Raw genomic sequence first — 13,008 nt, 5'->3', positions numbered from 1 at the left:
AGTGACCTAATGTATCTTACTGTAATATTGTGCTAAGTTTTAAGAGTAGGTGTCAAAAAATGCAGATATGGGGATCTCATTTTACACTGACAGTCTTTGATTGTCCTCATCAGCACTGACTAGCATATTACAGTATATTAAATATGTCCTGCACCTCTGGCAGACAAGTTGATTTCAGTGGGGAAGGGGTGGTGGTGGGGGGTTGGAAAGAGTTGTGCATGACGCTAATTGGTGTTCAATTAGGCAGACGTCAGTATCCTATTACAGAGTATTAGGCACACACATCGCACTGCACGCAGAGCAGTTGGGAAATGAAATGTATGTGTAAAAAATCAAATAGAAGTTGGGGAAGAGAATGGGGATGTTTCACGCTGCAAAGCACTGGCACGTCTCTATTGTATACATATTTTCAGGAAACAGAAGCAGCTTTAGATCTTTTGTCAAGAAGGCACTGTGTGACTTCACTTCAGTCATTGCTGTTGCTTGATTGTGATGTTGCCGACAGTAAGCTTAACATTGCCCAAAAATAAGTTGCTTTAGTGAGCTGTGTTCCTTTCAGAATCAGTCAGACACCAAAGCCGAAAACGCTGAAAACAAGATGGCCACCAGTTTATGGAATCTTCAGTCACACAGCACTATACTGTAGGTTGAGGGGAAACACTTTGAATTCAAGAACCTAGAGTGTAGCGTTGTCGGTTTCAGTCCGCAATAATTCAAATTCAAATAATTTTATAATGATTCTTAGATTAATTTTCGCTCTTGTATTCAGTGTGCTCAGCGGACTCAATTTCTGTGTTATTGTGAGACGGTATCGATACAATATATTACTTAAATTAAGAGGCACAAGACTTCTTCTCCTCTTTCAGGATATTTCACAATTTAATCAAACTCCAAGTTATGTTTTGGCTTCCGTTCATTTCTTAATTCTCTCGCACTTGCTTCCTTCTTCCTATATGTGTGGTGGCCTTCACACGTTACTGCTACACAGTCAGAACATTGGCTGAAAATGTGTTTTGCAAAGTCTTTTTGAGATTTTGAGTGATTTGGTTACTTTCATGGTGAATATTTTCATACAACAAAAGGATAAGTATTTATTTGTATGGTTTTGGTGGAATGCCACTGTAGAAAATATTCTCACGTTTTACTTTTAGACACATAACAGATTAGAATACTCATAACTTTTGATCTGAGAGAGCTATCTTAGTCATCCAAAAATGGAAATATCAAAACATGAAATTTTCACCAAGAGTTTTGACTGGCCACCACACAAATGTCTCCCTCTCTTTTTCTTCTATCCTTCCTTCCTCCCTCCATCACCTCCTGAACAAACTAATTAGACCAACATCGTAAGTAATTGAGAACTAACAGTGTTACAGGAGGGATTAAACGTGACGGCAGAAACCAAAGTGGCCTAGTTGGAGGTATCAGGGTCAGTGTGTGATAACGAGTGTGGCACAGCCTGTACAGTTACCTGGTGACAAAGGTCAAACTGTCAGCGGAGGATTTCAACATGTTCGTTTAATTTGACTTTGTGACAACTTGCATAATAACACAGACATGGGTCGGGTGGTACAAACACAACAAGATTTTTTCCCCCACATGTGCGTAAGTAATCCAGCTGTCTAAAAATGTCACTAACGTCAAACTCATTGTTGTCTTTTTCCTTTCCCCCTCTCTCTCTCTCTCTGTTTTCCATTGTAGATTGACCGTTCGTTTGGTTTTCCCGTCAGTAACATCCCCTAGCAACTGTTGCCATGTCTGAGAAAGCTGAATGCGAGAAACTGAAAAAGGAGTGTGATGGCCTCCGAACGAGGATTGAGGTGAGTTCCTGCACAGAGAGACCACAACCTGTTTAACGTCATCTGTTTAACGTCTTATGAGTCTGATTATACAGAACACCTATCTGACTATAGTAGTAGCCTACTAATACTATTATTACTACTGTTATACTCATATGCTCATTACACCAGAAAAAGAAAAATAGATCATCACAATTAATTGAGTCTGTTACCAAGATATTGCCATTTTAGCCTTTCTTCTAATGTACCTGAAAAAAAAAGATCCTTAATAGTCTAAATCAGCTATCATGTGATACTTTCCACAATTCAGTGATGTTGTTCCCACACAAAGGTGAGAAAATCAGAATTGAACGTGCACCAAACCACATTCATCTCTAACCTTAAACCATAAGCCGAACCCCCCACAGGCACCTCCAATCATGTCAATTAGCCTATCAGAAGCTTCTAAAGCCATGACATCATTTTTTGGGATTGGTGCAGTCAACTTAGTGCATGTAAACGTCTGACCCACTGGAATTGTGATATAGTGAATTATAAGTGAAATAATCTGTCTGTAAACAATTGTTGGAAAAATTACTTGTCATGCACTAACCGACTTGCCAATGTATCGTTCGTTGAATCGTAAAAAAAAGTTTTAATGACTTCAACCAAAGTGTATATATGGAAACTTCAGACTTCAACTGTACATGGTGAAAATATCTCTGTCCATTCACAGCTGCCTTAACCAGCTACCTGGCCTTTAACTAAGTGTCTCCTGTCTCTGTTCTTTCTCGCCAACATGCACTTCCCCCCTCTGCCACCAGACGGCCCGCAAGGGTGTGAACGATGGCAGCATGAGCTCGGCAGCAGGCGGCGTGGACTCACTGGGCCGGGTCCAGCTGAAGCAGAGAAAGAACCTCAAGGGTCACTTGGCCAAAATCTACGCCATGCACTGGAATGAAGACTCCAGGTGAGAGAGAGACATTAGCCATGCACTGGAATGAAGACTCATTTGAGAGAGTGAGAGAGAGACAGGGGCTGTGTTAGCATGCACTGGAATAAAGACTCCAGGTGAGAGAGACATGGCCTGCAGGCCTGTGTTAGCATGCACTGCAATAAAGACTCCAGGTGAGAGGGAGACATGGACTGTGTTAGCATGCACTGCAATAAAGACTCCAGGTGAGAGAGAGACAGGGACTGTGTTAGCATGCAATGCAATAAAGACTCCAGGTGAGAGAGACATGGACTGTCTTGCACTGGAATGAAGACTCCAGGTGAGAGAGAGCGACATGGCCTGTCTGTGTTAGCCATGCACTGCAATAAAGACTCCAGGTGAGAGAGAGACATTAGCCATGCACTGGAATGAAGACTCATTTGAGAGAGTGAGAAAGAGAGACAGGGGCTTTGTTAGCATGCACTGCAATAACGACTCCAGGTGAGAGAGAGACATGGCCTGTGTTAGCATGCACTGCAATAAAGACTCCAGGTGAGAGAGATACATTAGCCATGCACTGGAATGAAGACTCATTTGAGAGAGTGAGAGAGAGAGAGAGAGAGAGAGAGAGAGAGAGAGAGGGAGAGAGAGACAGGAGCTGTGTTACCCATGCACTGGGCAGAAGACTCCAGGTGAGAGAGAGACAGGGACTGTGTTAGCATGCACTGCAATAAAGACTCCAGGTGAGAGAGAGACATTAGCCATGCACTGGAATGAAGACTCATTTGAGAGAGTGGGAGTGAGAGTGAGAGAGAGAGAGAGAGAGAGAGAGAGACAGGAGCTGTGTTACCCATGCACTGGGCAGAAGACTCCAGGTGAGAGAGAGACAGGGACTGTGTTAGCCATGCACTGGGCAGAAGACCGTTTTTCAGAGCTGTAGCAAATAACTTACATTGATAAGAAAGAACTGAAGGCTAATATGTTGTTCCATTGCAACATCAGAAAACAGCAAATCTGCCATTCTGGCCTGAAGGAGATGATTGGCTGTCAACGTTCTGTGCTGTTGTCCTATTGGCCAAGGAGGCATGTTTTTTTTAGGCCAAAATAGCAGCAGCACTATTGTCAAAAAAGCATCAGAATTCAGCTCTTGACTTCAATACTCTTTGGCTCAAGTTAGCTAACTGGCTAACTTGAATAACAAAGAAGGAAATCAAAATATATACAAAATATAACAAAATACTAATAAAAAAATATAAAGGCAATGCCTTCTTTAAATTCATACCTGACATGGCACTTGGAAGCTCAGCAGCTAGGTAACTATAGCTTACCTAGCTAGCTATAAGCTAGTATGTTAGTTTGAACTTGAAAGGTCAAGCTAAGCTAACTAGCTAGCATATTGTCTTTTCTCTGGGCTTAACACTAGCCTACTTAGTCAAAAAAAAGGCAGATTTAAGCTCAAATTTAACACAGGTTTCCCATCTCAGACGTTACAGCATTTTCGAATTGATGTAAATGTATTGCTTGTGTATTAAACTACTAGCATCATAGCAAATGCTGATAATGTAATCATAGCATCATATATTTTGCTATGATTACATTATCATTACCAGCCACCACAAAACAAAAAACAAAACAAATGCAAACATGCAATGTGTTAATTTCTGAGCATGTAATCATGGATGAGGCTGTAATTGTTTTTAGATCAGTTGTTCAGCTTGTCTCGTGAAGTCTTGTACTGACAATCCGACATGGTGTGAAAACTGATACATGAATACATTTTGGGTGATTTCTAAGGCTGCTATATTTGACAATTTATTTAGCAATACACAACAACAGGCAACAAAGAGAGACAAATCACAATTTACTTGACACTCCTGTATCCTTCTGGAAGTTGCTCTACTACAATGCGTGTGAAATATGATCGCTCTAAATACAATTTTAGCCTATATTGCCAAGTCTATCTAAATGATTAAAACAAGATTAAATACAAAATAAATGTATCATACCTTGATATTGTTTGGGATACATGCTAATGATTTTATGTTCACTCTCTCAGGCACATGGTCAGCGCTTCACAGGATGGCAAGCTTCTCGTCTGGGACACTCACTCAGGGAACAAGGTGAGATCTTCTTCAGGGAATTATGTATCTCTGTGGCATCGGTGCAGAACCTGATACAGTCTCTGGTGCAGACTACAGTCTCTGGTGCAGACTACAGTCTATGGTGCAGACTATAGTCTATGGTGCAGACTGAGACATGGTGATAGGTTTCATACTGCCAGAGGGAACAGACCTCACATGCAGGACAACAAGGGGACAGACAGTGCAAGACCTACAAATATCACAAGCTTCTACCTTAAACTTCAGTATTTTACATTCCTTAAAGTTACCTTCAGCTTCAGGGTTTGTTTTGGTGGAGCGTTGCGTTCAAGCTCCTCAAATGGGTTTCATAGTATTCTATTAGTTTCAGTGCAGAGTTCCTGTCCCATGATGCTCTGCTGTTTCAGAGGCTCCTCCACCCCGACAAGACTACAATTCAGAAACCCTAAATATTTTGAATGTTTTGCCTTGAAAAGGGTCCGATTTGAAGATGTTGAGCAACTTAAAAGTGATCAACAACTTAAATCCGAATAAACATGTCAGACCCTTTATTGGTTAAACCCTTTTATGTGCAGAGAGAGGCAGTAAAGTTAAACCAAACTAACCTAAATGTGCTCCTCCCAGGTGTGTGCTGTCCCACTAAAGTCGGCCTGGGTGATGAGCGCTGCCTACGCTCCCTCTGGGAACCTGGTGGCCAGTGGCGGGCTGGACAACTTATGCACCGTCTACAACATCGCGGCTGCCAGCCCCAAGACCCTGAGGGAGCTGGACGCTCACACTGGTATGCAGGCCGGGCCAAACATGGGCACGCTTCAACATGTATTAACCCTCTATTTCATAGCCTACAAAGTCCTTGTATTTTTGGCCTAGAATGCACTTCTGTTTTTGAGATTTGCTGCAACATATTTATATGCACATATAATTTTTACTGGTCCATGGAAAAAGGAGTGCAGACAGGATTTCCTGATCATGTGATGTAATTTAAAAAAAGATCTGCCCCTTTTAGTGAAATTGAGACAAGTAATTGTTGCCATATGGCAATGCTATGCAATAGACTTAATCACAGTTGAAGATGTGCAAGTAAAGGCAAACAGTGGATGAATAGATGCACAGATGAAAAGATGGATCACTCTAGCTCTCTGTCCCTCCCTCTCTCTCTCCCTCCCTCTCCCTCTCTCTCCCTCTCTCTCTCCCCCCTCTCTTTCCCTCTCTCTCTCCCCCCCTCTCTTTCCCTCTCTCTCTCTCTCCTCTATCAGGTTACCTGTCTTGCTGCCGTTTCCTTAGTGACAGTGAGATCCTCACTGCCTCTGGTGACACCACCTGGTGAGTCTCTGCTGGATCGCTCACTTCATGGTTAGAGCGAAACATGCTTCCCTGTTGCCATACCCAAACGGGACGGAATACTAAAATACTGTAGGTGTTCAGTCAGTGTAGAAAGATTCATTTCAATCAAGCTCAAGTTCAATGTTGACATTGTACATTTCTCCAAACCACGGATATCTTCAATATTAACGTTTCTGGACCAGAAATATGTTGCATATCAACCGTTCAAGTCCTCCAACCACAGGAGCGTTTCCAACATGAATCAGAATTTTGAATGAGACACATTTTCAACTTCCGTCAACTCCATCTCCCTCCTTGGTTTCTTCTACTTTGTATCCCTAATCCACAACCATCCTCCTGTCCTCCTCAGCTGTCTCTGGGACTTGGAGACAGGGAAGCAGAAGACCATCTACACTAGCCACATTGGAGACTGCATGTCTCTGGCTCTGCATCCCGACCAGAACACATTCATCTCTGGAGCCTGCGACTCCCTGGCCAAGCTGTGGGACCTGAGGGAAGGCACCTGCAAGCAGACCTTCTCCGGACACACCAGCGACATCAACGCCATCAATGTGAGGAGCGCACACACACACACATCCACACACATATTTACATGTGTACACCATTGACTGTATACTAGATGGACATGATGTCATCTCCAAAAAAGTGAAACCAAAACATCTCAATACTGGCTGCAGTATATGTCATAAATCCCTCCCCAAAAAAGAAAAAGAAAAAAGTTAGCAGACGGGTCATGAGCCAAAACTAATCAAAGTACACATTGAAGTCGAACTGAACCCAAGAATTACTATTCTTTTCTTTTAGTTCAAATACCTGGGTATGAAGTGCACCTATTTAATAATGTAGGCAAAAAATAATAATCACAAAAATCAAATTTCTTTAGTTTTTCACACTTTTTCACATCAAAAGTTCATTTTTCAAGATTTCATTGATAACTATAATTTACAGTTTGCTGACGTCACCTAGTACTATCAAATTTCTACCCCATTTCAACCAATCATATCAAGACATGCAGCTGTCAATCAAATCTTCATTTCAGGATAATTTTCTCTTCCAAATGAAGTAGAAAATGGTGCCTAGTGCCTGTCATCTGGCAGAATTCCTATCCCATAAACTATCTACTAACTTGGCCAATTGTCTGAAACATGAACAAAAAACAAAAACTGTAATCTCTACGAATGCAAAGAAATGTAACTGGCTCGTTAAAACGCGCATTCCGGGAATATCGCATTTACGGAAATAGCGTAAATGACGCGCGCTTGAGAGCGTGGTTGTCAGGGGTCGCCCGTCGGAGATTCCAGGCGGGTGGGCAGCACCCATGCATCGGATTGTCCGCTCGCTCCGCACGAAGCAGGTGGCTGCCTGGTACTCCGCGGATCCCACTCGCGTAGCACGACAACACGCTGAATCCCACTCGATTTGGGGGTGGAATACGCCATGATTGACCAATGCCAAAGCCAGTCGACAGAATTGTCAAATCAAATCATCGACACGTATATGGTCCGCCTCTCAAATTTGTTTTCAGTCTCCGACGCTCGCGCTAGTGCATTCCGTTCCGGTTCGCCTCAACTTTAAATCCGTTTTTCCCAGATGATTTCTCTCATCAGGTAGTTCTGATCACGTTGATGTATCTTTGATGTATGTACATATATGATGTATGTTGATGAATGTTCAAGTGGTCATTTTTCGGATAAGTTTGTTTTTAAAAAGAGTTAATTGACGACATGAGAAGGGAAGTGAATTCGTAATTGTGTGGGTTACTGCAGCAGAGGAGAAGGTGGCTAGAAGAAGCCACCATGGTTTCTATAATATCCCATTGATATCCCATAATATCCCATGCAGCAGGGATACACACACAAATGCTGCATCAGGTATCAATGGGATAAATAACAACCCATAGACTGTAGGAACCGAGTAGTCAGCGTGAAGGGCCGTTTTGAAGTCAAACGCTTGTTCAAATGTTTCGAGTGAAGGCGGGGGTTTCCTACAGCATCGCCTGCTATTGGTCCAGCAAATTGGTGACCTGTCAATCGCTAGACAGGTGACCTGTCAATCACTGGAAAAAACAACCTAATTTCATAACCATTCAATTCCCTTAATGATGGAATTATTTTGAAAATCGCCATATGGACACTAATTAGAAGAAGTACAAATTAGCTACCGAAAATGAAACAACTATTTGAGTTAAGTCGTGGGTCAGGCGGGTTCGTGTCAGCTTGCTAGAAAATATCACGGGTTCGGGTGGGCGGGTCACAAAGTGACAAAGCAGCATCATTAAATAACGTAGCCTAGTGCTGCGGCAGGATCAGCACCTTGGAGAGCGCTATGCTGTTCAGAGTCCTGTGACAATTAGTGCTGTACTATGTGCACGGATTGGCTCTCATAATGGGTCGGGTCGGGTTATGCCAGTAATCACTTTTTAACCACCAAAGTAATTTATAGAGCCTCCATGAAAATGGCATTTTTCATAGAACTACGTCAAAGTTTGCAGAAGTTTAGACACTTTTTGAACCCGCAGCCAATCAGGAGCCAGTTTGATACAGAGCCATTGCTTTGCTTTGCTTTGCTTTGATTGGCTTCAAGAGTGTATGGTGGCCAGCAGGGACAAAGTTTGAAAACTGTACATGACAAGGCATTCATCTACAGTACATCTCAAAAGCTTACTTATCGACAAAAGACACATTTTACCAATATTATGTGATTTTGGATTTGGCGATTTTGGATTTCAGTTCATGCAACAAGAGTACAGAAGAAAAGAAACACACACACACACACACACACACACACACACACACACACACACACACACACACACACACACACACACACACACACACACACACACGCAAACAGACTCACCTGTCACCTCATCTCTGCCCCCCTCCAGTTCTTCCCCAGTGGAAACGCCATCATCACCGGCTCCGATGACACCACCCTGAAGATGTACGACCTGCGCTCAGACCAGGAGGTGCTTGGCTACAAGGACTCCAGCATCAAGACCGGGGTCACGTCAGTGGCTCTCTCCCTGTCGGGCCGCCTCATCTTCGCCGGCTACGACGACTTCAACTGCAACATCTGGGACACGCTGAAGGGAGAGAAAGTCGGTGAGTAAAAACTAAAGGGTGTTTTATTGATCAAAAACAAGCAGTCACGAAGCGACGTACTGTATACAGAGGATTACAAAAACATCAACTCAAGAGCGATAAGGTAAGAAATAAAGCAAGGCAATATTCATAATGATAGGAAATGTATAAAGACAAATCGCCAAATTCTCACAATCTGTCAGGACCATGTGCTGTCACTTAAAAAAAAGAGAGGAACAAATATTTTTTCCTCTCTTCTTTTCTCCTCTCCTCTCTTCTCCTCCTCCAGGTGTTCTCTCTGGTCATGACAACAGGGTGAGCTGCACTGGGGTTCCCCCCGATGGCATGGGCGTCTGCACAGGGTCCTGGGACAGTTTCCTGAAGCTCTGGAACTGAGGAGGAATCACGAGCAGAGGAGAGGAGGGGGGCAGGGAGGGAGGAGAGGAAGAGGGTAAATGAGAGGAGAGAAGGAGAGAGGAGAGGAAGGGAGGAGAGGGAGTTAAGAGACAAGTCAGGATGCCATCACACAGTTTCGTTGATGCTTTTGGTATCGCTCTCTCTCTCGCTCTCTGTCTCTCTTTCCTTCCTCTCCTTGTATGGATGCTAACCCTGAGCGGGTGTGAATGGGACTTCATAGAGCATATTGTGTAAATGGCATCACAGAAACGATGCAGGGTGCATCCCGCTGCATGTACTTGAGAGTGTTATTGCCATTGAGGCGATGACTAAGTTAACACCCAAAAAAAATGATATATGAATATAAAAAAAAAATAGCACGTTATTCCAAATGATTCCTGAGGATAAAATAAAAGCTCTAACTGTATCTAAAGTGATTTTTGGCAATAAAAGAAAGAAAACTGGATTATTGAAAATACTATTGACCATGATTGGATACGTAGAGTTGCAGATCTATTTTTATTGTCTGTATAAAAACCTGCAACTATTTAGATGAAAGCTTGATATGTACATTTATTTGTATTTTATAGCGAAGACGTTAGGATGCAGAGTTGATGTACAGTGCCGTTTTTTTTTTTTTGTTTTGTTTTGGGCCGCGCATATCCAGAGTATGTGTGTGTGTGAGAGAAGAGTAGAGCCGCCATTTTGGGCCGCTGCTGACCGGCAGCAGGCTTTGATCCAACATGGCTGCCGTTTCCCCCCATTTCACCATGCACAATGCAACGACGCACCCAGACAGCTGAAGGTCAGGCTGCCACCAAACGTCTTCTTCTTCTTCTCCTCCTCAGGGAAGTAAAGTCCTGACCTGACGAATACACTGTCAACTTTATTTCACTCTTCTGTATTCAACTGCATTTGGTAGTAGGCTACACTCCTGCAGTACCTCTGTAAAAAGATCAAATGCTTGTTGAAAATCTTTCTAATAAACATAGAATTCTGCATTAACCCCACGTGAAGGAGTCTGTGTATGTGTGAGCGTGGAGACTGGAAAATAAAGGATTTTTTCCCGCCAGGAGTTATTGACTTTTCTGGATTGAATTTGACCAAGTACTTTCCTTAAAAGTCTTTGGAAAGTGTTTGAATTTGATGTTGAAGTCTGGGAACCCTACAAATAAATCCTAAGAATGTGAATTGTCTGTGTGATGTGAGTGAGTGAGTGAGTGAGTGAGTGAGTGAGTGAGTGAGTGGGTGAGCAGAAATTGTATTCGGTCACAGCTATGCCATTTTATGTACAATCACGCTGAATCTTTCAGGAAGTGTAAAGAAGCACCCCAGCTGCGGGTGACCTAATGGAGCCAGACACAGGTTCAGCACCATAGAGAGCTCTGTTCGTAGCTACTGGTGGAGCTCACCTAAGTAGAGGAGCACAGCTGGGTCGATTTGAATCAGCCAGGGAAGAGGACTATGAAAACCGTCTGGTGAGAGAGAGGAGAGGCTGCATGCCAACTCTGTGACTAAATGTCCAGTGATTGTGTGCTGCAACGGGTAGGAGAATCAGAACTATAATAAGAATGCAAAGTCTCTGTGTGTCCGTGAGCGAGTGAGCTAACAACGTGCAGCCCAACACACTGCATGGGTATTCCACTTGTACACTCAAAGAAATCAGGATACCCAAAAACCAATCAGGATACCCCAAAACCAGACCTAACTATTTCAATTACATGTCGATTTTCCACGCATTTCAATGACATAAGTTCAATGTAAAATGTCTTAAAATGTCGTCAAGTCTACTCGATTAGTTTATAATCAGTTTATAGTAACCATATCTACATAAAAATGTGAACAAATACACTTTTGATTTGATATATCTCAGATACAATTTATATTCAAACTTTGCTTCAAGTTTACGAGGCCCGCAAATCTTTTTTTTTTCTTTTTTTGATAGGCTAAAGAAAAGTCCGGGAGAGCCTCTGATTGGTTGGGTTTAGGCATGAGAAGTGATGATTGGTTGGTTTTTAGGCATGAGGATGAGGTTGCCCCCCCTCCAGGCAGTTAGTCTACCTGTGTAATGCTTGGTGTTCTATCTTAAAGTTCTAAAAACTGCTGTCTATTCGCACATCATCAGCCAAAGAGCTGACATTGACAAGAACTGAAGGCTAATAGGTTGTTCCACTGCAACATCACGGCAGCCGCGCCGCGCCCGCACAAAACAGCACAAAGGCTTAATCTTTTGCCATCATATCCTCTTTGTCTGCGCTAAAGCTGGTAACATTAGCTTAGCTGCAGGCCGGATTATTGCTTACTGCTCAGTGCTCAACAACCGGCCAACGCATTTCAAAGCTGATACTCCCTTTGGAAAGAGGGACTTGAAATGCTTAACAAGCAAAACAGCAAAGTGGTTACAGCAGCAGGCAGTGGGCTTGCTAACACAGCTAACAGCTAGCTATTGAACATGCTAGCTCGTCCTCAGTCAGAATCGAAATTACATGATGTATCACTATAGCGTTCCATGAGTCATACGTCATGGTTCCATTTTAGCAACAGATTAATTTATTTTTACTTGAGGAAAAAATTAAGTTATTTATCAAAACACACACACACACACACACACACACACACACACACACACACACACACATAATATATATACAGTATATATATATAGCTGAAGCTTGACCTCATGGCACTTACTCACGTTGTTATCTTCTGACTAGATGATTGCTTGTTTTGTATAAAGCTCAGATGTACTCGCTTTGGATAAAATCGTCTGCTAAGTGAAATTGTAACATTTATGCCTGTGTTAATCTGAATGGCCACAAGATGGTGTCCTAATCTAACTTTCTCCTGCTGGTGGGCTGTAGAAGCATCAAAGATTCAAGTGATGGTTCATATGTTTTGTGGGTAACCCTTTATTTTACAGGTACCCTAGTTACATATGAACTATTTGTAATTACACATGAACACCAAATGTAATTACAAAGTAATTACCAATAGTTATAGATGAAGTTCATATGTAGTTACATTGTAACAGACCTGTAAAATGGAGTGAGTCTGTTCAACTGTAGTTCATTATGTACTTACATTGTAACAGACCTGTAAAATGGAGTGAGTCTATTCAACTGTAGTTCATATGTAGTTACATGGTAATGGACCTATAAAGTGGAGTGAGTCTATTCAACTGTAGTTCATATCTAGTTACATGGTACCGGACCGGCAAATTGGAGTGAGTCTATTCAACTGTAGTTCATATGTAGTTACATGGTAACGGACCTGTAAAGTGGAGTGAGTCTATTTAACTGTAGTTATGTAGTTACATGGACCTGTAAAGTGGAGTGAGTCTATTCAACTGTGTAGTTACATGGTAACGGACCTGT

General features: G+C 42.4%; 1 protein-coding gene across 1 annotated transcript; it reads left to right on the top strand.

Moving 5' to 3' along the window:
* Positions 1-1,754: 1,754 nt before the first annotated feature.
* On the top strand, positions 1,755-9,634 carry gnb3b (guanine nucleotide binding protein (G protein), beta polypeptide 3b; the record flags this gene model as incomplete). Its single annotated transcript, XM_083645883.1, has 8 exons — positions 1,755-1,820; positions 2,603-2,748; positions 4,769-4,832; positions 5,436-5,592; positions 6,068-6,134; positions 6,505-6,706; positions 9,043-9,259; positions 9,528-9,634. The coding sequence occupies 8 exons, from the start codon at positions 1,755-1,757 to the stop codon at positions 9,632-9,634; spliced, it is 1,026 nt and encodes a 341-aa protein (XP_083502009.1).
* Between the last annotated feature and the right edge of the window lie 3,374 nt (positions 9,635-13,008).

The sequence above is a fragment of the Poromitra crassiceps genome (genome assembly GCF_964638095.1).
Source record: "Poromitra crassiceps genome assembly, chromosome: 11".
NCBI lineage: Eukaryota > Metazoa > Chordata > Actinopteri > Beryciformes > Melamphaidae > Poromitra > Poromitra crassiceps.
The sequence above is the reverse complement of the archived record's forward strand: the minus strand, read 5'-3'. Positions and strand labels throughout refer to the sequence as shown.